This window comes from Delphinus delphis, chromosome 6, assembly GCF_949987515.2.
Source record: "Delphinus delphis chromosome 6, mDelDel1.2, whole genome shotgun sequence".
Taxonomy (NCBI): Eukaryota; Metazoa; Chordata; class Mammalia; order Artiodactyla; family Delphinidae; genus Delphinus; species Delphinus delphis.
This window is the reverse complement of record NC_082688.1, coordinates 2,277,611-2,303,518: the sequence shown is the minus strand read 5'-3', so window position 1 is coordinate 2,303,518 and position 25,908 is coordinate 2,277,611. Positions and strand designations below refer to the sequence as shown.

The following is a 25,908-nucleotide window of genomic DNA, read 5'->3' as shown; positions in this document are numbered from 1 at the left end:
GGGCCACCCCCCAGCTCACCTGCTTGATCCCGCAGCTCCGGAAGGTCTAGGCCTGGCCCTCAGCAGGCTGCCCGGTCGCTTAGGGCTAGAACACATCACCCTCCCCTCGGAGCCAGTGACCTCAGCCCGTCCTTCCTAATCCCATTCCGGACACACCCTGTTGCGTCTATTTTGGAAGGCTTTTCTGGACAGAATGAGCACTGTGGCCCTCACCGTGGCTCTGAGTACTGAGCTTGGCTGGACACAGGAGAAGGGTGCCCCCCCCCACGCCCCCGCGCCCTCAGACTCAACCTGCGTGCGGCTCCAGCCGTGCCGGGAGCTCTGAGCCTCCTGCAGGGGCCCGGGACGGTGAAGGCCCCGACTCTCTCACTAGCTCCTGTCTGTCAGCCTGGCAGGTTGTTAGGGACCACAGGGACCCCAGACACCTGCACCCAGCAAGGGCATTTGCATCAGAGCCGCTGGCACCCCGCCTCTGGTCTTTGCGTGGCTGGCGGGAACGAGGTGCCCCTGTCCTCCGTGAGGACCAAGGGCCCTGGCAGTGGAATCCCCAGGCAACTCGCAGCCCGCTCGATTCCCAGACACCTCACATACACGGAGCTGGCGTGGGGCCCACCTCCCTCCAGAAGAGCTGGTAAGAGGGGCAACAAAAGCATTCGGCAAAGGAGAGGAGCTGGGGCTACATTTGAGTGATTGTGGACGACGAGCCCGTCACGTGCTAAGGTCCTGGGGTGAGCCTGACCTGCCACGTGGCCTGGGCCGTGTTTACCCATCCGGGCTTCAGCCACCCCATCTGCAAGGGGGCGGTGGGGGCACAGCCCCTGGGCTCCCTCGCCCTGCCTCCGCTTGAGGACACCCTAGTGGAGCTTCTGCCTGCCGGGGACCCTCCCTGCCCGACAGAAGCACCATCTGGCCTGGAAGGGCCGAGCGCTCAGCTCATCCCCACCCCGTGGAACAAAGCTCTTCCCTTGGGCGGCCAGAACCACCCGCCCAGGTCACTGCTGGAGAGGAAGGTACTGAGCCATCTGGCTCGGGGTCGCGCAGAGTGAGCTTGAAGAGGGTCCACCAGGCGGAATCCCTGGGACCCTGGCGAGACCCTCACTCCTCCCAGGGTCCTTGCTCCACTACACGAGCGGGAGGCAGTGGGGCATGCAGTGGGCCGTGGGGAGGCGTGGACGCTGTGGCCGGGAGGGGCCTCGCCGAGCATGGCCACGGGGCTGGGTGCAGTCGCCAGGGGCGCCAGGCGGCCTTTCAGGGGGCCTGCCGATTTTCCTCACCTGACAGCCACTCCAGGGGCTCAGGGGCCCGTGGCAGTGCTGGAAGGCCTCAGACCACCCCCAGCATGAGCTGGTTCTGGTTCTGCCTTTGTTCCCTCTCAGCTTTATTCTTCGGTCTCCCCAGTTTAAAGGCTCATCGCCCAAGGCCCCCGCTGCAAACACGCTAACCCCCGAAACGCTGCACCTAGGGGTCTGTGGGCCAGGCCGGGCCTGGGGGTGACTGCCCCTCGGCCGCCCACACGGGGCTCCGCCTGGGCCGCCCCTCCCCTCTCCCGTGAGGTCTCCAGGCATCTCCTAGGAACTGCCTCCGTGGACCCTAAATAACTGTCTCCTCTCGCCTCCCCGCTCCTGCCGCCCCCCACCCCTCCTCTCACCTCCAGAGGAGGAAGGGGCAGGATGGAAGCCCAGGGCAAAGCTTTGGTTTCTGACCGGGGAGGGGACAGAGGGCGAGGGTCCCCACACAGAGGCAAAGGAAGGCCTCCTGGGCCATGATGTCAGCACAGGGGGAGGGCTTCCTGGGGTCTAGTCTAGAATCTCCCGCTGAGGGCTCCCCAAGTCCTTATTAGGGGGCTGCCACAAACACAGAAGTTTCTGGCCTGGGATTCGTGGGACACAGTGGGCTGCCTTCCACCCAAGAACCTCTTGAAAATGCAGGGAAATGTGGAGTGTATGCTTGAGGGTGGGTGAGGGTGGGGGCGCTAGATAGACGGGAGTAAATGGAGCCGTGCGTGTCCCCGGGAGACCCTGCATGGTTTTCAGGGCATTTTGGAAGGGTCGGAGGGGGATGAAACGGGGGTTCTTTGCAATAACGAGAAGCTTTGTTTTTCGCTGCAATGGAGCAGAGGACAGTAGGAGCCCCCAGGAGCCCCGGGGCTCTGTTTCTCCATCTGCACCACAGGATGGGTGGCTGGGGGCCAGGGACGGTTGGGGGAATCGAAGCATCCCCACTGGGCTTTTGGAGGCCTGTCAGTGGTCATAATGCAGGAAGCTGCTAATGCTTTGCACTGGGGCTAAGGGGCTGGACCTTCCGAAGCAGGAGGGACCACCCTTAGCCTGGGAGACTGGTCCTGCCCCAAATGCCTCCGTGGACAATTCCTGCACCCCTGCGGTGGTCCAGCTGCTCTGTCCGGAGCCGGGCCCGTCAAGAGGGCTGCTGGGATGTGAGGATGCACGTGGCTCCCAGCCCAGGCAGCTCAGCTAAGCTGGTGCTGTCTGGGACCCGGCCGTGGTGCAGCGCAGCCCTGTGGAGCTTTCCACGTTGATGGAAATGCTCTATACCTGGGCTGCGCGTACAGTAGCCATGGCCACACGTGGCTATCGAGTGTTTGAAATGTGGCCGGTGTGACTGAGAACCCAAATGTTTTATATCATTTTAATTCATTTAAAATTAAGCTTAAACAGCCACATGAGCTTAATGGCCACCGGGCAATATAGCCCTGGAGCCTCCCGGGGCCGGCTCAGGCAGGCACACCTGCTCCCGTGGGAGCCTGCAGCCTGGGAACGGCCCCCACCACCCAGCCCCAGGCCTTCTCAACACTGAGCATGCGTGGGCGCACCTCAGCCCAGGACTCTGGGCATGTCACCCGAGCAGCTCTTGCCCCCAGGAGGCTGGGGAACCTTCTCCATGGGCAGATGGGAAGATGGAGGCCCAGAGAAGGAAAGTAAATTGGCCAGGGCCACACAGCAGAGGGAGGGTTGGGAACCCAGGCTGCGGGACCCTCACCGCCCTCTTTCCACCGCCCCAGTCCTTCAGAAGATGGGGGATCCTGGACAGTGCTCAAAGGGACCTGGCCAAGGTAGTGCCTCGCCCTGACCGGCTATTTTCAGGTAGTGAACATTTGCCCCAGCTGTCATTGCTTAGTCCCCACGAGGCCCCGGGACAGTGCCTGGGTCCTAAGCAAGGAAATGGAGGTTGCAAGCCCAGGCTTTGCGGTCACACAGGCCCGGGGTCACTTCCTGGCCCTGTGCTCACTCTGGGTGACCTCAGCACCTAGCTTTAGATCTCTGAGTTTCCCCATCTGTCCGTGGGAGCAGAAACAGTCCGTCGTGGGTTCGTGGGAGGGTTAGCACAGAACCAGGTATGTACTCTTATCAGTGACACGGGTGCGGTAATCTGGGCGGGATAGGGGGAGAAGCGCAGGCTGCCCACGAGGAAAAGAGCAAGCAGCCTGCGAGCGACAGTGAGTGAAGGGGAGAGGGTGTCGGTGTGGGTGGCGGAAGGTTCTGGAACTGGGTGTGATTCCTGATCTCCACTAATCCTCCAGGGGCCCCGGGTGAGGAGGGGCGTCTCCTCTGTGAACCTCAGCTCCCTCCTTGGTGAGGCTGGGGTGCCACAAGTGTGGAACAAAGCAATGGCGGCCAGGAGGGGCTTGGTGGGTGTGAGGCCCGGGGGTCAACCTCGAGCCCTCTGCCACAGCTCTGGGCTGACTGGGACCCCTGTCTGGGCTGCCAGGTGGGCATGATCAGAGGGAAGGGGTCTTTTTGGGCCAGAAGACCAGGGCCGGAGGCTGGGCGAGCTCCAGCTGCCCTCCCAAGGGCTGCGCCCTGAGGGGAGGGGCCTCTCTCCCCGCTGTCGTCCGGGGCTCTAAAGATGACAGAGGGCTGGCCGCCCTGCAGCCTCTGTCAGGCCTGGCGTTTCACAGCCATCATGGCCTGTGACTTACGGCGCAGGAAGCCATGATTTATGTGACGCAGTGCAGGGCGCCTGGGCCCGTTCGTCCCGTCTGTAATGAAGTGTCTGGCAGGAGGAGAGGCAGCGCTTAGCGGACGGCTGTTGGGGTGTAAGGCGGGGCTGGGGGGGACTTGGAGGCCATCCATCACCCTCTGTCTCCCCTAGAGGCTGTACAGAATTTTGCTGAACTGGCTGGACAGAGTTGAATCTGTCACTCCTGGCAGAAACCACCCAAGAGCTGAACTTGGCCTTCAACAGAGGCAGCGAAGAAAGAGGGAGGAACGTGAAGACTGACCCAGGAGGCGTGAGGCATGTTCTGCTCCGCCCGGGACAGGGTGCCTGGCCAGGCAGCACCACCCTGTACTAGCCGTCGCTGGGTGCCGCCCTGTGCACGAGTTTTATTGTCTCAGTAACCCGCACGGCGCTGGCCCCGTTTTACAGATGAGGAGACTAAGGGTCAGGGAGGTGGGGCTGGACTTCTCACGCGGGTCTGATTCCAGGGCCCGCTTGCTCCATCAGCTGCCTGTCCCGCCGCAGAGAGAAGCGACCCGGGCTATTAATTCCGCTTCCCAAGGAGCCGGCGCCCAGATCCTTGTCCGGATCTCTGCTGTCGCATCTTTCGGTGGTGGTGAGAGGTGCTGTTAGGCTTTCCCTTTAGGTGGGCGAAAATATCTGTTTACCCTGCAATGGAGCAGTTTCCCCAGGCAAGTCTCTAACTAGCTAAATGGCTTGTCCTGTCTCTGTCAGCTGGGAAGACGCCCACTGCGACACGTGAGCCAGTCTGCAGGGACACGTTGAAGCAGCACTCTCACCTGTCACATGCCCACACAGAGCGCCATCAGCCGGGGCCGGGGACGCGGGGCCAGCTCGGGTGATGGCGGCCAGGCATGGCTCGTGTGCCAGGAGGCTGGCCCCTCCCAGAGAGACGGCAGGGCTTTCAGGGCACTGGACTCTAGACCTCCGAGGGAGGTTACCCTTACGCTGCGTCAAAAGGGTGCGCGAGGGTCTCGGTCCACCCAGTCCTCGGCGGGTCAACAGGGAGCTGTCACGGGACCCTCTCAGCCATGCAGGGGCTCCCCCGGGGGAGAATGCTGGAATGGACCCTAGTCTCAGGCAGTGGCTTGGTCCAGCCCCTCATCCTGGGCACACAGAGCTGCTCCATAGGGGTCTTCGTAGAGTACGGGGGTGCGCAGAGCCGGCGTGAGCCCACAGGGACGGCGTGGAGGGGGGAGCGAGGAGACCACACCCGCTCAACCTTTGCCCCCGCCGATGCTGACCATGGTGGGGCCGGCGGGGCTCTGACCCTGGCTGGCTGGGCAGTGGCGGGTGGGCTCTTCCAGCTTGGAGATGATCTCGGGAAGGGGCTGCAGATTCCACTCACCCTGCAAGGAAGGGACCAGGAGATAAACTGAGGCTGGAGGGGTGAAGCGGAGGCCACCTCCCCAGGCCCTTTTCCCAATGACCTCTTTCCCTTAAACTCACCTTGTCCCAAACCAACCCCCCATTGCTACTTGGGGGTCCTCACCCGGAAGTCATCCTAGGCCCCCATCTGCCTCCTTGGCCGCCCCTCACTTCCTTCAGAGAAGCAGTCAGAAGCCCTGGGCACAGGCTGAGTTTTTAGCGATCCCCACCCCCCGCCCCATGACAAGGCTGCATCAAAGGGCACATTTTAACCGCATCAGACGTCTGCCCTAAACGACTCTCTGACGCACCATCATGAGGCCCGCCCTTGGTGCCGGGAATGTTTGATTTATAGCAATTAATCCAGCTCCCAAATGCCTCCAGAAAACCTGCCTTCCAGACTTGCAGGCTGCAGAGCCCTCCACGCCTAACTCAGGACCAGCCTTGGCCTCAGACAGGCGGCTGGCCCGGGGAACACATGAGATGCCTTTGAATCCCAGCGGGTCTCAGATAAGGAGAGAAACCAGCCTGCAGCTTCAGACTGTATGGTTTCTCACCTGCCCCTCCCTGAGCACTTTATTTTTAGACTCCGGGGGAGTTTGCTGGCGGCCTGCTCATACCACCAAGATTAGTCCCGTGATGTGACGGCGTCAGAGAGCGGGTAGCGCCCTTCTGGGGTGGCTGTCGGTTTCTCCCTCTGCAGACCGTCAGCTGTCTGTCTGGGCCCGTCTGTCACCACCAGATTACTCAACTGTTTTGTGTGAGTGCGTCTCGCCAGCTCCTTGGGGTGGAGCCCTGTCACCCACGCCGGGGTCCTCTGAGGGGCCTGGGGCACTAAGGGGTGGGCAGCCGCAGAACTTGCTGCTGGGGGTTGGGAAGGGGCTACGGTGTTCCCAAGAGCGGCGGCTGGTGTGCCCCTGACACACACACATACACACACACACACACACACACACACACACACACACAGGGCAGGCATACCTGGAAGCGGACAGCCGAGGACTTGTTGCAGTGCATGGAGATGGGGGCAAAGCTGTACAGAGCCTTGAGCACTTGGCGGTTGAAGGAGTTCCAGGGCACAGAGGCAAACTGCTCAGGGACAGAGGCTTGAGGGCAGGTGCAGACTTCCTCGCTGTTGAACCTTGTTGGGGGAAGAAACAGCCCAGAGTAGGGTATGGCAGAGGGGAGGGGAGCCCAGCAGGGCAAGTGACGCCTCCCTGTAGATGGGTGGGGTCCCCAGAGTAGCTCTCAGGCCACCAGCCTCCTAACATACTGCCTTGGCCCTGACTCCCTGCTGGCAATGGCTAATAGGTTCATCTCTTCTGCCAGCTTGGATCAGTAGGGAATGGCTGCTCCAAGGCTGGGTGGAGGGGGCTTCTCAGGCCAAGTCCAGACTCACTAGGAAACAAGTGCAGAGATCGATTAGTGATGCCTGCCACAGACACCTCAAGGGGGAGTGGAGACATGGTTGCCACATTTGTGCTCCCCCTCCTCCTGGATTCCTTGCTTTCGCCCAGCTGCCTAACAGGGCCTGGGGGGTTCTGGGTTGGGGTTCCCCTGCCATGCCCAGGGATGGGAGGCACAGCAGACGTGCTCCCCTGGAGCCATCACCTGTTCACAAGGTGGAAATACTTCTGCAGGAAGCCGGGGTCCACGGCACTCTTGCAGAGCTCCAGCTGCGTCAGGGGGTAGTAGTGCACGTAGTTGACGCACATCTCCTCCAGGATCCCGAAGCCCCCCTGCGGGACGGAGATGACGCCCGTCAGCAGCGGCGCTTTACTCCGGGACGCTGCCGCTCGACATCTCATATATTCACTGCATTCGTGCATTCATTCGTTCCCTCACCACGCGGTGCCACACCATGTTCTGAGCGAGCAAAGTCCCTGCCCTCTTGGGCTTCCCAGCCTTTGCAGGTGAGACCAATAGCAAACAAGTCAGCCAGTACGCTCGTCTCGGGTGGTGGTAAGTGTTGTTAGGAATCAAACTACAACGGAGGCACCCGAGAGGGGTATTAGTGTACCTGTTTTATGGATGCAGAAACTGAGTCCCAGGGAGGGTAAAGGGCGAGGCCTGAGTGGATGCAGGCTCCCGACCTTGGCTGGGGAGCTGTCCCCTCAGTCTGCGGTGTGAGCCTGGGGACTGGGGACAGCAGGGGAGGCCTCCCCTCACAGAAGACCCCGCATGGCCACCCGTCATTTCCAGAACTCAGCTCTGGGAGGAGCAGGGGCTGCAGAAGAGGTGCCGGTGACTAGAGGCTGTCACAAGCCACCCAGGGAAACCTGTGGCTTTGTCATCCTGGGAGGGAGCAGAGTGCCACCAGCTTTAAGCCCCTGGCCAGGTCCCTGCTCTCAGAGCCGCTGAACGTGGAGCCCAGACCCAGGAAGAGGAGGAACCTGGCAGCAGAGGGGCCAGGCTGGAGGGAGCAGAGGTCCGCCTGGCAGCGGCTCAGACCCCAGCAGGGCAGGGGCAGGTTTGGGTGCATGGCCCCGGCCCACCTTTGCCTTGCCCAGGCTCCCAGCTCTTTGTGAACAATGGAGTGGGCCTGGGTGGGGCGGGGGGGTTATTTGGCTGGTGGGAAAGTTTGAGGGGAGAAAGGCATCTGCTTCTTTATGGCAGGACAAAAGCACCGTAAAAAGCCCAGCTGCGGGCTCACGCCAGGCAGTGGACAGGGAGCCTGGGCAGCTCTGCTCAAGGATGACTGTTTAAAAAGGAAATTCCCCAGGAGCCGTTGCCCCGCTCCTGAGCGGCACCTCGGGGGAGGGTTTCACCTGTATTGTTCCCTGGTTCTGACCCCCCATTTCCCAAGGCCTCTGGGCCGTCCTGTCCTGGCCTCAGATCATGAAGATAACCTCCCTCCTGGAATTCCACAGATTCCTGTACCTCCTACTACTGCTTGTCTCAGACATCAAAAGAGAGAGTCCCGACCCTCTGCGGGCTGTGCTCAGGAAGCCCTCCCTTTGTCTCCACCCTGGGCTGGAAATCACATTTCAGGCCCGGGGCTGTCAGAGTGTGGGAAGGCCCTGCTGCCCTCCGCTGTCATCCCGCCTGGTGACGGGGCCACCTCCCCGAGGAGGGTGCGGGGCGGTGGCCCGAAGCCCTCAGGAACACTCACGTGGCCACAACATCCCTGGACGTGACACCATTTCTCCCGGATGAGGTCGGGTGGGGCAGGGAGCATGGCCCTCGCAGAAGCAGCACGGAGCAGGGCTCGGCCTGGGGGGCTCCCCTTCACCGTTCACCGGCTAGATGCCAAGCAGGTGCCTGACATCTCCCACCCTCAGCCCCAGTGGCCTCGCCCACAGGGTAGGAGATGCTGTGGTCCTGCCCGGGGCGTTGTTCAGCTCACAGACCCCCTACCGAGAGGCGGCACGTGCAGTGTTGGCGCCTGGACCAGCCCTGCTCCCTGCCAGCTGGGTGCCCCCAGTTGCTCCATCTCACTGTTTCCTGGGACAGCTGCCTCAGAGGGTCCTGGCCAAGCTTCAAGCGTTCCTACGCACAGACAGGCTGAGTCATTACAGCAAGTCCTCCGCGTGGAGAAGGGTTAGGGTTAGGAGGCGCTCCACGTTAGCGGCTGTGTGATGTGCTGAGCCCCCCCTTGCAGTCTCATAAAGAAGGTGCTAGCGGGCTTTCCTGGTGGCGCAGTGGTTGAGAGTCCGCCTGCCGATGCGGGAGACGCGGGTTCGTGCCCCGGTCCAGGAAGATCCAACATGCCGCATAGCGGCTGGGCCCGTGAGCCATGGCCGCTGAGCCTGCGCGTCCGGAGCCTGTGCTCCGCAACGGGAGAGGCCACAACAGTGAGAGGCCCGCGTACCACCAAAAAAAAAAAAAAAAAAGAAGGTGCTGGGGTTTAGGGCAGGGATGTGTGCCTGCAAAGCTCTCCTGCCCCCGCCACCAAGTTTGTGACCACAGACCCAGAGCAGTTGTCACCTTAAATCCAGACGGAGGGAGGGGTCACGAGGCAGGAAATTTACAGGCACACGGCCCGGGGCTAAATGCCTGTTCAGCCCTAGTTGTCAGGTGTGTGACTTTCAGCAAGTGTCTCCCCTCTCTGAGCCTCAGTTTCTCACCCATGAAAACAGAGACGAGGATTCCTACCTTGGAGACTGGTGTGAACCCTAAATAAGAGGTGGAAACACCCCAGTGTCCATCCACGCGTGAATGGCAAACAACTGTGGTCCATCCACACGATGGAGTCTTATTCAGCCAGAAAGAGGAGTGAGGCACCGACTCACACCACGGCTTGGATGAAGCTTGAAAACACGATGCTGAGTGAAAAAAGCCCGTCACAAAAGGGCACAGATTATATCATTCCGTGGAGCTGAAAGTCCAGAATCGGTAAACCCACAGAGACAGAAAGTAGATCAGTTATTGCTTGGGGCTGAGGGTATGGGGCTGAGGGATTTGGGCTTCATTTGGGGGCAGGAAATGTTCTAACATTGACTGCGGTGACGGTTGCACGTAGCAAATATTCTAAGTGTCATTGAATCGCACACTTGAAGTGGGTGAATTGTACAGCATGTGAATTATATCTCAATAAAGCTGTCTTAAAGGAAACTAAATGGGACAGAGGGTAGACGTTCAAGGAGCGTCAGCTGAATGAAGAGACAGAGCAGTCGCGGGTGCAGACCAGAGTTCCTGGGGAGGGGAGGGGACCGCGCAGGCTGGGACGCAACACCAGGTCTGGTGCACTCGGAACCTCGTGATTCCCGGGGTGATTCCTGGGACCCACGCTGACTATCGAGACAGTCAGAGACTCTGTCAGCAAGGGGTCAGCGCGCTCGGGCGGTCTTGCTCTGTGCCTGTTGACCCGGCACGATTGTTAACAGGGCCGCCCTTTGTTCTCAGAGGTGCCCCAGCTGTTCGATTCGTCACGTGACCACCTCTCTGTTGGTGCCGCCTGCACACCTAGCCCTGGACGGGTCCTCCTCCTGGGCTGCCCACAGCCCAGCCCAGGTGAACCCGTGCCCCATCCCTCCGGAGCAGAGTCGACTACCTTTACACGGGATTGTCTTAGCATGGAGCCCAAAAGGGGACAGCGTAACAATGAACGTCTCCGTAGCCCCCTTATTTTTGCTGATGAACAGTGTGTTAGAAAAGTGGCTGCAGGTTTGTTACCAAAGGTGTGAGAATGACCTTTGTCCTCTGCCTGCCCGCCCGCCTCCCCTCTGCCTGGCCCTCCCAGCCTCTCCCCCTCCTTGGTCTCTGTCTGACAATCGCCTCTCTTGGCCCTGCTCCCAACGCTTCCACCGCGTCTTTAGTTTTATCCCAACTCTGCTTGTCGCTGGTGGCAGGCCTGCCTCCTTGGGGGCGGGGAGCGACCTCACGCCCGTGGCCGCTCCCCAGCACCGGCTCTAGTGTTGATATTTATTGCCGTGGCGCTCTACCTAGGGCAGCCGTCAGAATAACCCAGAGAGCTTGTTAAACCTCGGGTCGCGGTGTCACCACCCAAATTCCAGCTCCAGCTCGATAGGTCTGGGGAGGAACCGATGAGTTCACCATCGGTTTCTTTTACCATGCTGACGTTGCTGGTACAGGGGATGCTGACGTTGCTGGTACAGGGGATGCTGACGTTGCTGGTACAGGGACCACACCCTGAGAGCCACTGGCTGACTGAAAGAATGAAGGAGGGGCAGCCCTGCCCTCTGGTCTAGAGGAGATAAGACTTGTCCACGTGCTCTGCAGCAGATGGCAAGAAGCCAGGTGACTTACCACGGTGGCCAGCTTCCTGTCTCCCGTGTTGTATGTGCAGGAAGTGATGAGCACGTCTCCCTGAGAACCAAGCCGACAAAGGCCCGTCAGCACCGGCCCGCGTCGGGTACCAGGTGCCCTGGGCCCGTCCCACCTGGTGCCTGACTGCGGTAGTCAATCCACTACTGAGGAGCCCAGCAGTGGGCCCAGGGTGCCCACACACGAGGGTCCCTCTCTGAGTGTCCCCAGGGGGTGATTACTCGTCGGCCTCTGTGGCCCCCTCCTACATGGGACAGAGCCGGCTGGTGGTTGCCTGGGGCTGGAGGGACCCACGGTGACCCCCATGCCCTCATCTCTCCCTAAAGCTCTCGGGTCTGCGGTCAGCTGATCAGGCGGGAGGATGCTTGTCACCCCAAGTGCAGTCTGGTCCCGGCCCCTCTGCGGCCCCTCCGTGCAGTCCTGGTGAGTCTCACGGTGGGGCAGCCCCAGCCCCTGTCCTGCATGGACCTGGCTCTGGAAGGCCTTCCCCAGCCTCTGCCCTCCCCCATTGCTTCCTGTCCCTCCCCACTGGGGACAGCACTCCCGGCACTCCTGGCCCCCCGTCCCTAACCGGGCACTCACCGGGTGGACGGACACGACCTTCTTCAACATGCGGATCTCCTGGGGTGGGCAGAGTTGGGGGAAGGGAGGGGCAGAGAGGGGGAGGGGCAGAGCAGGGGGGAGGGGGAGACTTCAGAGTACTGCAGACACAGCCCCCCCGATTCCTCTGTGGGAAGCCAGGACTGGTTAAGTTTGGCCTCCGGTCAGGAACAGATTAGGACAAGAAGGTGGTCATCTAAGATGGATGTTACCATCAAGCTGCCAGGGTCCCCCGAATCCCGCAGTCGGCCACACGCCAGGATCCCCCACTGGAGCCCCTCCCCCAGATGAAATCCGCAAGAGGAACCGGCTGGCTGTGTGTGCTCCTCGGGCGTCTGGGCTGGCCCAGGAGAGGGAGCCCCGGAATGGGGACGTTTCTATGGCCGTCGGGAGAGAGAGGGTCGGACAGCCCACAGCCATGCCCTGCGCGGGCCAGCAGGGTGGGGCGGGGCGGGGAAGGGGTGTGGGGTGGTGGGCCCTACCTGGAAGTGAGGGCTGTAGTGGTTGTCTCTGTTCACAATCTCCTTCTCGCGGCCGTCCCGGGCCAGCACCGTGACCACCTTCCTGCCCGTCAGGTGCGTGTGGAGTTGAGAGGCGAAGATGTGGATTCCGGAAGGAGGCAGAGCCTGCGGGGATGGGGGGGGGCGTCAGGGCCTGGCCACGTGGTTGTCTGCACCCCCAGGGCCACAGAACGGCCATGTGAGTACTTCCCTGGACCGTTTGCATCACCCAGGCCCTTCCTTCTCCCGGATCGGTGAAACCCCCCATCAGAAAACTCAGTAGAGGGACGTCCCTGGCGGTCCAGTGGTTCAGAATCTGCCTTCCAAGGTAGGGGACGCAGGTTCAATCTCTGGTTGGGGGACTAATATCCCATGTGCCTCGGGGCAGCTAAGCCCGCGTGCCGCAACTGGAGAGAAGCCCGAGGCTCATCCGGCTGCCGACGGCTTCCCTTTGGGTCCTCTCTTGAGCCCCCGAAGGCTGGTCGGTTCGTTCTGCCTCTATTCCACAGACTCTAGGGTCCTCACGTCCGGCGGATGACGTGGGACAGCAGTGCCGGCCGTCCTCTCCAGCCTCTGCCAGCCTCCAGCACTGGCAGGTCCCCAGCTGCCCTCGGCACGACCTCCCTTCATCTGCGTGAGAGCCAGGCCGCTGTTCCCTGCCGTCACCGTCACCTGGTACTACAGCCGTGGCGTGACCGTGAAGCTGCAGGCGGGCAGCACGGAGGAAACAGGCCAGCCCTCACATCACCACCAGGGCAGACGGCCATTTTCCAGATGTTTCTCTTGCGTTAACATTCACTTGATTTAGACAGAACGTTTCCTAAAACGGATTACGCACGTCAAGCGTTTTCTACTCGACGTGGTCCTCTCCCTGACAACACACCGCCGTGTTCGTCCACCCCATCGGCTGCTCCGGGAGGTCCTGGTGCCCTCGCCCCGTCACTGAGCGACCCCAGGCTGCTGCACTTCCGCACGTCACCCGATTTCACGTTTGTGCTTCTATCTTGTTCTCCTCCAGCTACTGTCCCCTGCCCTCGTCATTATGAGGACTGGGAAACCTTGTGGCCACATTTGTGACCATTGGGGCCAGGCCTGGGAGCACCTGCTGAACAATGGGGCCCTGGGTTTCTCCCGTCTGGTCCCCAGAGGCCGACCACTGGCCCAGAGCCGTGGGTGTGTGACAGGTGCAGGGGGATTGCCGTCCTGGGGCCTGTGGTCCAAAACACTGTGCTTCTTCTTGGCTGGTCTTGGGTGAGGATACCTAGACCAGGCCAGACTTCCGACTGCAGAAATCACGCCCCTCGGAGGTCTGCTAACGGAGATGAGATCCCCCACTCTGCCGGAGGCCCTTCCATGAGAGTCCACAGAAATGCGATTTTCACAAAGAATGTACCATTTAAAGGGGAACAAGAAAACGGAGTTATTTTTATTTGGGGCTGTAAAGTATTTAGAGACTCTGGTGAGAGAAGGCAGGGCTGCATTCCCAGGCTGGTGACAGGCGTATTCTCAAGGTCAGCGGGTCAGCATGACCCGTGTACCCCGGGCAAAGGTCAGTCACTCGGCCTGGGGCCCCTCTATGCCGGTGAGTCTGCAGCCCCAGCTCCAGGCTCAGGCCACAGAGACTTTCACACGGCAAGGTGTCACCACGTTCTGGGGCCACGGGAAAGTGTCAGATGCTGCTGTGGTTACGGTCTGTCCCCCCTGGTCTCAGATAAGAGCTGACCCACCGTGGATGCAGACGAGGCCAGTGCAGTCTGACAGCTCTGTCCCTTCAGTTCGAGGGCCCTTTGCTTGCCTAAGACTTGGAGGCTCAGGGAGCTCCCCAGGGAATCCATTCACTGGGAAGACAGATCCGCATATAAACCGCATCACAAGGCAGGCTGCTGTGAGAAGTCAGAGAGACCCCTGTTTGACTCCTCACTCTGCAACCAGAGGCACTGTGGCCCCGGCAAGCCTCAGTCTCCCCATCTGTGAAGTGGGGACGCTAACACTCACCTTGCAGGTCATCGTGAGAAGCAAAGGTACCGCATGGGAGAGAGTGTTTGCAGCGTTCCCAACAGACCATGCCGTTAACACCCACCATATAAAAAGAACTTTTGGCTTCTTTTACTATTGGTTTCTACCAGTAGTAAGACAGACAACCCACTAGAAACACTGGACAACGTTATGAACAGATATTCGCAGAAAGGAAGGGCAAATGGCCAAGAAACAGGTGCAAACACCCTCAACTTCTACAAATGGGGAAATTCAAACTGAACGACAGTGACGTTCTTCTCCCAAGTGATTGAGAAAATATTTTAAGCATTGATAATACGGTGGGTCAGGAAGTCTGGGGCACCAGGCACCCTCTGGTACTGTGGGGGGAAGAAGCCCCAGAACGGGCTTTCTGGGGGGCTTTTTGCCAGATTTATTCAAATGAAAGCTCACATCCCTGTGCGCGGCAATTCCACCTCTAGAATACACCTGATACACATTTCCCGCGGGCACAGAATTTCCCTGAGGGCTTCTTCCTGTCAGTGGAAAGTTGACAGCAGCCTGGATACTGGTGACGAGGGGACAGTTCAGCACAGGCCGGGACTGGGGGAGGCCAGGGAGAACCGAGGGCCCAGAATTTGGGGAGTCACTTCCGCTCCTCCCGAAGCTCGGTCCCTCCACCTGCCCCCGAGTCTAAGCGTTACCTGTGCCACACCTGCCCTCGCACAGCAGCCCTGGGCGTCAGGGCTCCCTTGTGTCCTGCGCCCCAGGCACCTCGCTGGCCTCACCTGGTCCGGCGCCAGTGAAGTTCCCACTGAATCTGTGCTGTGCGTCGGTTAAAGGGCGTCACAGACAAACGTTCACTCTTCAGTTTGTTTTTAAACATGCCGCATGTAAGGGCTTGTAGAAACAGGTAGGGGAAAAGTCCGAAGGGGCACCAGAGATCCAGCAACTGGCTACCTCGGGGAGGGGGAGAGGCTGCCGGGACCCAGGGGTGTTAGCTGCACTGCCTGCGCTTCTCATGGTGAATGGGTTGTCTGTCTCGTTCATGGGACGAGCATGTATTTTAAACACTGGTTCAGGTTTGGACTAAGCGGGAGCCAGTTATTACTGGAGAGGAAGGTGCAGACGCACGCCGGCCGGCGGGACGGCTCCTTGGCGTCCAGAGGAGGTCGGGGGGGGGGCGCTGGTGGAGCTGCAGGGTGGGGAAAGCAAAGCCACAAGCCGCCGACCTCGGCCCCCACCCTCGGGGCCTCAGCAGGGGAAGCAGGGCGGTGCCAGGCCCAGCCCCATGTCCGGCCCACTCACCAGCTGGGTGCACTTGTCCGTGCAGTAGCCGGTGAGGACGAAGCCCGTCTCCTGCGGGGGGATGGCCATCACAGGCGTGTACACCAGGCCCAGCTCCATGATGCCCGCGTCGAAGCGCCTCAGCGTGGCCGTGTAGTACAGGCGGATGCCCGAGGAGTCGCGCCGGCCTGGGAGGAGGAGGGACGGAGGTGAGCGGGGCCCCTCGCCCCTCGCCCCGCCTGGCACACGGACCCCCCCAGCCACCCTCAACCAGGAGGCACCAGTCACCCACACCCGCTCCCACCTGCATTTGTTCCCACACCTGTTTACCCCAGAGGAACGCCATGGTTACAAGGACCGATTCACCTGTGCAATTCCCACGTGCAAGGCAAGAGCCATTGTTTCCGTGGAAACGAGGTGAATGCTTTGGAAAGACTTGATTAAGGCAACGAAAGAAAACCCAAAACCGTGCTGTTGGGCCGGGTGAGGTGCCTGCGGTGCATTCAGGAAGCTCGCCAGCGCCTCGGAGGGCTTGGGAAGTGCTTTGATGTTCTTCCTGCTGGTTCCAAGGGCTCTGAGCTGGAACTGACCAGCAGGACACCTGTCGGTGAGGTTTGGGCAGAGAGCAGGGCGTGGCCGCTCTCACAGAGGAGCCTCGGCCCCATCGGGCAGGTGAGCGTGAGTCTGTGTGGTGAAGTCAGCAAGAAGCATCTAAGGCACATCCTTCTTGTGGCCTCTCTCCCTCCTTCCTCCTTTGATTCCTGTCCTGCAGGGTTGACCCAGGGGCTGCGTATGCTGGGAGGACATCGCAGGAGAAACCTAAGCAGGAGCGTGGACCCCTAGAGCAGGGTCAGTGCTAAGGGTGCAGCCCCCCCGGCTCACACACCGTCCTGGGTCCCATCTGCTCAACAGTGTGCTGTGTGCTCTCAGGCAAGTTGCTGTCCCTCTCTGGGCTCAAAGTCAAGGACCTCTTCCAAAGAAGAATTTGGTGCTTCTGCCCATCATGTTCCAGCCACACCTGCCAGGTCTTCTTGTCAACAAATTGGAGAGTCCACAGCTCCCTGGGCAGCCTCCCAGCGATCATACGAAGCTGACGGATGGAGGTCTGGGGATGCCGGCACCCACAGGTCTCGAGTAATCCTTTCCCTGCCAGGAGTCGGTCAGCGAGGCCCTGGCATCTCGGGGCTAGTCCCATGGGAGAGGAGTAGGGGCTGGACATGGCCCATCCCCTCGGAATGGGCAGGAGAGCTGGGAGCTGGGCGGGGGAGCCCGTGTAACTGAAGAATCATCCTCCCGCGATGACAGACGGGGAAACTGAGGCCCGGAACCTGAGCTGAAGACCCTGCTCAAGATTGCAGGGCTGGGAAGTGGCCGAGCTGGGACCCCAGCCCAGGGCACCTTTGGGGGCAGGGCTGTCTCCCTGCTCAGCTGCTCTGAGGCAGAGCTGAGGACACACCGTCTTGCCTCTGCCTCCCTCCCTCCCTCCCTGCCCCGTTCTCCTCCTGCAATGTCCAGACTCAGCCTCTGTATCTCTGGGCTGATTACATCAGAGGATAATAATAAAAAGCGAGATGCAATTGGTTAAAATTCAGATGGGGATTAAATAGTGAAATAATTGTTGAATTTTGATATTTAGAGAAAAGAGACCGATCTCCAGATTTGCAAAGTGACAGGAGCATCCTTACATTTGGCAAAAGATCCATAAATACAAGCAGATAATCAGCAAGAGACAGACTTCCCTGACGCTTAAGGAGTTTTCAAAAATCCATTTGCTTTCAGGCTTTAAATGAGCAATAAATCCCGTGTCATGCTAAGGCCCAAGCTGACGTACACTCCTCTGTGTGCGCTGCAGATGATTCCAGCGGCACAAAGTGTTAGTGACGCAGCCGGGAAGAAGTCGCTGGTGCTATTGGTTGAGCACAGCCTGGTGCCCGCACCCAGCTGGGAGCGTTACATGCACGAGCTTCCCCAGCCTCAGGACAGCTGAGGGAGGTCAGGAAGCAAGGGTAGGGGTCACCCACCCGGGGTCACGCAGCTAGGGAGACACAGGCTGGGACCTGGCCGGGAGCTGATGTCTAATCTCTCAGACTAGTTCTGCCCCTCGCTTACACAAATGAAAAATGTCATTTAAAAAAAGAGAGAGTGAGTGAGAGGAAGAGGGCCATGTGACAATATATGGCAGGAGATGCTGGTGAAACAGAGAGGGGAAAATGTTTTCCGTTTCGGATACAGTATCTGCTGGCAGCGTCACCCTAAAGACTGACCCTGGTGGTTCCTCCTTCAGGCACAGGATGATCCAGCAGTCCCTGCTCTCTGCCCCCACCTCGCTTTCCCATCCCCTCCATTGCAGCCAGGCTGGACCCCCTGTCTCCCTTTCCCACCTCCGTGTCTGTGAACGACACAGCCTATCCCTCCATCTGGAACGAAGCACCTGTCAGCTTCCCCTGTGAAAATGGTCCTGTCCTCCGAGGCCCAGGTCACAAGCTGCCATGATGCCGCCCAGACCATGTGGACCCTTCCTTTCATACTTTCTTGCACTTTGCTTGTGTCTCCCTCCTAAAAAGCCTTTGCACCTTTCTGGACCTAAGGTCTGGTGTGGTAAATTGGGGAATGAGACATGATCCTGCATCTCACAGGAGGGGGTCTTGTGGATTTCTGTCTGCCTAGTATAAATTCAACAGCGAAAAACAAACAAGAGCCACCCCTCCAGTGCCCAGGGCAGACATCGCTAATCAATCCCAGTACGGCCTTCAGCTGCCTTTCCAGCAGGGAGCTGGAGCTGCAGCTGAGGGTCAGTCAGAGGAGTCCCGGTGAGCAGAACCTGTTTGCCGCCCTGACACAGAGCACATGGAAATAAAATCCCATCGACACATTCACACTCCAGGCATGCGTTTGCTCTGTGGTGACAGGTTTTGAGAAGCAGGAGGGAAGTTCATAGCCAGAAACGCCCCCCAGTGAGCCAGGCACTCCCCTGGCCCTGAGGACAGTCCTGGGGCCGTGCCTCCCAATGGTCAAACCATTGGCGGCTGGGTTCTAGGCAGGGATCGTGTTGGCTCTGGAGTGGCCTGCATCCTGCCATCCTGCCATGTGCCCTGTCCTGGCCCAGCCTGTTCTGGGGACGGCAGAGCCGCCTCTCATGGGTGCTGGAGAGTCACCCCTTTGGGGAGGGGAGGTCAGGGTTGGGGGGGCATCTCCTGGTCTGAGCAGCCTCACAGAAGTTAGATTTTCAGGGGAGACGGCACATGCGACCACTCCGGCCTGTGACCTCCCTCCACTGTCTGGGACCCCGTTGGTTGGCACACCTGATGCTAGCATTCTGCTCTGTCGGGTGCCAATGAGGAAAGGGTGTGGGAGGAGGGGTGAGCTGTGTTTCCTCAGATGGACCCGACATCTAAATGTTCCTTAAAGCTTCGGAATCAGACCCAGCTTGCCAGGTTCAAGTGTGGGCTCGACCACAGCGTGGCTGCACCACTGAGGCCACGGAGACGGGTCAGACCAGACCTGCTGGCTCTCAATTCCTACTCGCTTCATGGCCCTGGAGGCATCCCTTCACCACTAGCTTAATTTGCTCTTCTGCAAAATAGGCACACAAGAAACCTCTACCTGCCTTTCCCAGGTGGTACCTGGGACAGCGTGGTGTTGGTGGCAGCTGTGTTTATGAAGGGGGAGGGGTGAAGATGCTGGGCCCCCACCGTGCGGATGAGCCAGCCGATGAGACTCTGCCTGGGGAGCCCACCGCAGGCCCAGGAGACGGGCCGTGAACAAGAGACAAGAGGCACGCAGGCCGCGGTGGGCCACGCGACAAGGAGGCTAGACCTGGGGGGAGAGGGGTGCGGTGCTAAGCCCCGCCAGCCCGGCTATCTTCCTAACTGGGTATGGCCACGCCCAGCATTCCCGAGGGGAGGACGGTAAGGCTGGAAGCACACCTCGGAGCTCCCTACCTTTTATCATCAGCGGGTTGTGGTAGTGGACTTCCAGGCGGAGAAATCTGGAGGACCCAGGGCCCCCGAAAGCAAGGCCGGCTTCCTCTGGGTAGTAAAAGGCCTGCAGGGAGCAGGGAGGGCAGGGTCAGGCCAGGCAGACAGACTGGGGTGTCAAGAGAGGGGTCCCGGGGCGGTCAGGGCATACCCACCCATGTGCTGGGGTCTGAGCTGCAGTGAGTGCTGTTGGTGGGGCAGCCAGATTAGGACTCTCCCCATGATGGGCAGCTCACTACCAGCCCATGCAACGTTCCTATTAGACTCGGGGTCAGGGAGTGGGGAGAGCTCATGCCCCCAGGCGAGCCCACCGCCCAAGCCCCTCCTCTGAGCCGGTGGAGGAAGCTGCTGGAAGACCCTGGACACAGCCCAGGGAGGCCAGCCCCGGGACCACCCTGTGCACAGACCCGTCCAAGTCCAGCGGAACTTGATCGGGGAAATGAGAGCGATGCCCACGAGGAATGTTAGGTCGTGGGGCTCCTGCATTTTTACAGGAAAGTAACGGAGGCTGGAGAAGGCGTTCGTGGCTCAAAAGAGCCATGGGATTCCAACGATGCACAGGTGGTGGGGAGACGGGGTTATTCGGGGCCTGGGTTGCCCGGGGGGCCTCACTTCTTGGAGGCTCTCATGCATAACTGGGGGCCCCCTGGGGAGATGCTGGGAAGGGCACGCACCTTGGCGCCCAGGGCCCAGGCGGCCAGCACGTGGCGACAGTAGTTGAGCCGCTCCGGCTTCATCTTGGAGTCGCAGGGCCCGCTGAAGTGGGGGAAGCTCTCGAACTCGGCTGCGCACTGGAAGACCTCCATGTGGTGCACCAGGGCCTCATTGCCCTCGGTGACGATGGGCTCATACTGCGGGAGCAGAGCACCCCCTGGACCTGGGACAGCGGACCCCGCCCCCCCACCTGCTCACCCCTATGGGTGGGGCTGTCACCCGGCAGCTCCCTTCCGTGGGCCTCTGCGTGCCCCTCTGTAAAATGGGAGGGTTGAGCCAGGTGATTTCCAGGGGTGCTTCTGGGGCTCAGGTTTGGGGGTGGAGCCACCAACCTGGAAGCAGGCAGAATCTGCCAGAAGCTCACGGTGAGCTCAGGAGCAAAGGGAAGGGGACCCAGCCAGTCATCTCCCGATAAGGGGGCTGGGGGACAGGAAGGCCGCCGTCCTCGTGTGAACGTGGCTGCACAGACACACGGAGGCTGCCCGAGGCAAGGCTGAGCCTAGGGGGCAGGTGCAGCACTGAGTCGGGCCCACCACTTCCTGCTGTGTGACTTTGGGAACTCACACTACCTCTCTGGGCTGCACGTCCTCGAATGGAAATAAGAGTGATAATATCTAGCACTATGTGTGTAGTATTGTGGTGATGGAGGGGGTAAACCACCTCCCCTTTCCCCCAGGCCAGGCAAAGAAGGGACATTCAACAGCTACTGTCGTTACTGTTATATCTCCAGGAAGGTGTTTAGAGCCATTGAGCTCTGAGTTGAGCTGTTATTTCATGAAGGAGGAGGGTGTCCTGACGGACAGATAAATAGCTAGACAGCAGTTCCAGTCCCGAGATAAGATGCAAAAATCAATACATCAGTTGCCTTTGGTCCAGGCTGGGAAGCTGGGGTGCAGCAGCCCTGGGAGGGTGGGGAGTGAGCAGGGTGACGGGGGGCGGGGCAGAGCACACTTGTGGCTGCAGAAAGTTCAGACCCTGCCTGGGGTCCACACGACAGAGGTCACTGGTCCCAGCAGGACCATGGACAGCTCCCCGGGGCGGGACACCTCTGAGGCCCCAGGTGGGAGGCAGAGCTGGGATAGGGCTGGGCCCACGTACCATGACGATGTGGTGCCGAGGGAAGCTGTCGGGGAGCTCGGTGATGTGGCACCAGTACGTGGTTTCCTGGCCGGGGACCAGGACGTCGGGGGCGCGGACCTCCATGGTGCGCACGTCTGAGGGCAGGGCCGGGACGGAGATGTTGGGCTTCAGCAGCTGCACCCGCTGCAGCCCCGTCTGCAGGCTGGAGACGTTGATGGCCTCCAGCGACTGGAACGGCTCCTCCAGGATCCCGTACACCAGGTGGACGGTGCCGTCCTGCAGGCGAGACAGGGCCCGGCACTCATCCACTCACACCCCCAGAGCTGGGCTCCTGGTGACCGGGGAGATGCCAGGTCCCTACCCACCCGCGCCTGGCTGGTGACATGCCCGATTCTCACTTCTCTGAAGGAGGGGAGCTTTGAGGCTCTGTGTGGACCTGGCTGGGATTCAATCCAAGGCCGACCACCCCCAGAGCCCACGGTTTGCACCAGCCATTAGTACATGTTGTCTCCCTAAATTCCTTCTATCTACATTTGCTTAGCGTCCATTCAACCAACCATTGCTGGGTTGCTGTGAACCAGGCCGGCTGGCTCACCTGGGACATGTGTTCCCTCCACCACCCCCAGGGTCACTGGGGACAGGGCTGTTCTCTGCACAGGTGTCTCAGAGCTCCAGGCAGGAGGCTTCCCCACACCCAGGCTGCAGGCTCTGAGCTGAGCACACATTGGCACCAGACGCCATGCAAAGTTCTGGGAGAGGGTCCTCTGCCTGCCCTTGCCCTTGTCCGTGGGGAAGGTGAGCCAGTAGGGTAAGGACTCAGACCTCCTTCTGGAAGGGCACTCCTTCTGGCTCCAGCTCTGTCCCCTCTCTGCCGTGTGTCCCTGGGCGAGTCCTCCCCTGTCTGGCCTCAGTTTCCTCGTGTAGCACTGGGCCAGCCCATGTCGCTGACGCGTCATAAAGATAACACAGGCTCTGGGTGTCAAGGTGCATTGGAAAGTGGAAAAGTTTTGCCTTCAGGAGGGAACTGGCTTGTTTTTCCCTAAGGGTCTCGGAGCAGTGAGAAGCCTAAGGATTTTTAGATCTGGTGCAGCTGTGAATTCCTAGACAGAGCAGGTCGAGCCTTACAGATCATCTAAGTCCCTTTTACAGACAGGTAAACTGAGGCCCAGAGGAGGAGGGGACCTGCCCGGAGCCTCACAGTCCGTTGGCCACAGAGCCAGTCTGGGAAACCAAGTCTCCTGGGCTCTCTCCAGAATTCTCCTGAAGATGCTGGACCAGGAAGAGAGAACTAGTCAGGAGGAAGACCACTCAGGTCCCTGTCTGAAAGCTTCGGGGCGAGACCAACATCTAGAAACACGTCAGCTACGTGTCAACCAAGAGCTGCTTGCTTGAGGGATCAGACGCCGATGGCAGAGCTGGTTTCTCCCCACCTGCCTTGTCCCCACCCAGCCGCCTCTGGAATCCATGCTCTCTGTGCACGGCCGGCCCAGGGATACCGCCCTGGTATGCGAGAGGGCTCCACGCAGCCCACGGTCTCCTGGGCAAGCGGGCTGCCACCCACCTCGATGAGGTAATCCTTGGGGTCACAGGTGCCAAAGGGCCTCTTGAACAGCAGGGACAGGCCTTCCCGGGTCCTCTGTGCCCGCAGCAGCTGGTAATCCTGCTGGGCGTCCAGATGGATCTGCCCCTTCTGGTCACTCCAGGCGTCCTGTAGAGGCAAGGGCGGGCTCGGAGCACAAGGGGCTGAGTTCAGCGTTGGCCGCCCGCGGTGCAGCCCCTGGACACACCTCGCCCTGGGGCTCCTGGGGTTCTGCCCGGGGTGGGCGTCACACCCACACTCGGTGTCTGCCTGAGACAGTGGAGTTGACGTCCAACCCCACTCTCTTCCTCTGTGCCCTTGACACACGGCCTCAAACGCCAGCCAGGACTCACTGGGGCTGGTTAGCCATGCAGGTTCCCAGACCTCTGGGTGGGACCCGGGAGCCTTAGACAAAGAATCGCCTTTGGTCTGTGGAGGGAGGGACCCTAACAGCACACGGAACCTCGGAGAGGGTTTGCCCACCCTGCACTTGCACTCCCCTGAGAGTGAGCCCGCCTGAAACGCCGCCCCCCCCAGCATCTTGCCCACCTCGCCCTAGTCTTAGCCTTGCCCGGAGAGGGTAAACCGAGGCCCAGGAGGAAACGGACCTGCTGCATTTCCCCAGGATGTCCGAGGGTGGTGGTTCTGGCCAAACCCTGCCCTCCCCTCTCCCTAGCTGTTTCCCTGGCACCAGGCTCTAGGGCTCGGCCACGCCGGGGCTCCAGGCCAGGGCCCGGAAAGCCGTCCACCTGGCAAGGAGGCTGTGAGGGAAACCCTGCCCCCGACCAGCAGGCCGCTATTCCAGTTCAGGAACAACACGGGACCACCAGTCCTTGGCCTTAGGATTTTCTTAAACCCTGCATTCAGGGCTGAAGCATGTTTTCCTCATTTCCTTGAGCAAAAAAGAAACCTGCCAAAGATTTTGCCACATTTTCCCTAGAGAAAAGCACAGTGGAGCTCGTGCTGGGGTGCACTGCTGATCTGCAGAAGGACTCGTTTTAAACAGAAGCAGAAAGTCAGCTCGTGAGCCTTCGGCTGGAAGTCTAGAATTAATTGTTGAACATATTTGCTAAAGGAGGAAAAACAAGTCTGACATTTGTTTGCATAGGAATTTGTTGTGCAAATTTATCCTGCCTGTGCTGGAGGACCGAGTGACCCCAGCTCTCCTGGCAGCCGGGGAAGCTGCTTCCGGGCTTGCCGGCTCCTCTGGGACGCGCTGCCCAGGTCTTTCTTGGCCGTGACCCGTAGCCACTGAGCATCCTGGTGGAGGAGAGGTGGGACAGCCCGGGGCCCAGGAGGCCCCACCCCGTCTGGCTGGTGGTCGGGCTCACCTACCCTCCCCTGGGAAGTATGCGGAGCTCCTTCCTTCCTGCAGAGTTGTGGCAGGGGTTGGACAGAGCACCACCGGCTTCCAGAAAGACCAGCTTGTGTGAACTCACACATCGCGAGAAGGTGGAGAGGGATGATTGTACCCACTCTGCAGATGAGGAACGCGAGGCCGGGGGCCTGTCCTGACCCCGGCTTGGAGCACCGCTGGATTCCCACACTTAATTGAAGGAAGAGCCCCTCTGCTCACAGATAAAGTGCCTCCTGACTTAAAAACTGTTTTAACCCTCCTGCGTCTGTTTCCATGAGAGAGTTGGGTTTGGTCCCCAGAGAGGTCAGGGTGGAAGAATGTTGGGTGGCGGCTCAGGGCAAGATGGCTAGGCTCCCCCAACCCAGAGGGCCTCCCTTCAGCCTGTCGAGGGCCCCCAAAACCTCTCTCCTTTGAAGGGAAACCTCCCCCCACTCCTTCTCCCTTTCTGGCAAGAATGGGGGTGAATTTCGGGCGTGGAGGGAAGCGCACGCCCTCAGCGTCCTGGCTTAACTCCACGGACGGTTCGTTCCACTTCCGGGTTAGGGGCCGGGGAGTCTGCACCTGCTCAGGTTACCCACATGAGCCAGCACCGCGTCCTTGGCAGTGGGCAGGCAGGCCAGCCACCGTGCTTGGCCGCGTGTGACCTCTGGGCGTTGTTCATGCGGGTGGGTACGTGGGGCCGCCCTCCCGAGGGCAGGGGCGGTGGAGGACGTGTGTTTATGTGGCGAGTGTGTCCTTCGTGTGCGGCTGTGCTCCTTGGGCACGCTGAGCTCTGTCATTTGGGGCGTGCAGTCAAGGACTGTGGAAGTCATCGATTTCCCATTTTGTCCTCACATCAGCATCCCCGAGATGCCCAAGCTTGGGACACAAGGGATGCCCAGAGTAAACGCGACCAGAGAGGCAGGAGGGAGACTTCCTTTGCCAGGTTAAGGACGGTGAGTGTAGAGGAAAAGGCAAGTTCAGGAGCACTGCGGAGGGAAGACTCACCCCAAAGTGGGCACTGTCCCCGTCGGTCCAGAGCACGACCAGGTCGGCGTTCTCCAACTCGCCACGGTCCGACATCCCAAACAGGACGCCGGCCTTGAGCTCCCGCACCAGGAGCTGGAAGTGGACAGTCTCCTGCACGTAGCTGACATTCCACGACAGCTCCAGAGTCCCCTCGGGGTCCAGGGGGATGCGGTAGGGGAAGGGGCTCTCGGGGGGTGCCGAGCCCTGCAGTGCGGCCACCAGGATGACCAGGAAGACGGCCACCGCTGTGCCGTACATGGAGGCCGCCTCGCGCACGCTGGGGCTGGGGACCTGCATGGCTGGGTGAGCTTGGCCGCCCCACCTGGCCATTTATGTCTCGGCCCCGCAGGGGGTGGGCCCGGGCTCCACCGGTAATCACATTTGTCTGGTGGGGAATTCAATTGTCCCAGTGACCCTCCCACCAGGCCAGGCCCCAGGCCAAACGCTTTGCTGCCCTTGCTTCTCCTAATTGGCACTAATGACACATGGACATCATCAGTGGGAATTGAAGCAGACAGGCTGGTTTCATTCGCTCTGAATAGTCTCCGAGAGGTGTCCGGAAAGGGCTCCTCCCTGCAGGCGGCCTCCAGCCAGGCACTGGGCTGACCACCAGGCTGGCTGCCTGGGCCTGTCCCCGCGGAGCTGACGGATTGGGCCCATGAGCTGCTCCGCCGTGGATGGACAGACTGAGGCTCCGAGGGGTTTCCAAGGTGACCAGTGAGTGACGAGACCTCACGGCCGCAGGCCCAGGGAGCTGCT

General features: G+C 60.3%; 1 protein-coding gene across 1 annotated transcript; it reads right to left on the bottom strand.

Annotated features, from left to right (window-relative positions):
- Positions 1-338: 338 nt before the first annotated feature.
- On the bottom strand, positions 339-25,446 carry DBH (dopamine beta-hydroxylase). The gene is made up of 12 exons (XM_060013846.1): positions 25,129-25,446; positions 22,767-22,913; positions 21,224-21,481; positions 20,086-20,262; positions 19,376-19,478; positions 15,456-15,622; positions 12,156-12,299; positions 11,656-11,694; positions 11,056-11,115; positions 6,958-7,085; positions 6,328-6,487; positions 339-5,327 (listed from the first exon to the last, which is right to left on the bottom strand). The coding sequence occupies exons 1-12, from the start codon at positions 25,444-25,446 to the stop codon at positions 5,196-5,198; spliced, it is 1,833 nt and encodes a 610-aa protein (XP_059869829.1). The 3' UTR covers positions 339-5,195.
- Positions 25,447-25,908: the final 462 nt, after the last annotated feature.

What these genes read in the sequence shown, in the direction of transcription:
- DBH (XM_060013846.1), bottom strand. Translation starts at nt 25,446, where the DNA reads ATGCAGGTCCCCAGCCCCAGCGTGCGCGAGGCGGCCTCCATGTACGGC. An exon ending in GGGACAGTGCCCACTTTGGG is followed by an intron (nt 22,914 to 25,128) that starts GTGAGTCTTCCC and finishes TTGCCTCTACAG; the next exon opens with GACGCCTGGAGTGACCAGAA. An exon ending in CCTCGGCTGTCCGCTTCCAG is followed by an intron (nt 5,328 to 6,327) that starts GTATGCCTGCCC and finishes CCTTCCTTGCAG; the next exon opens with GGTGAGTGGAATCTGCAGCC.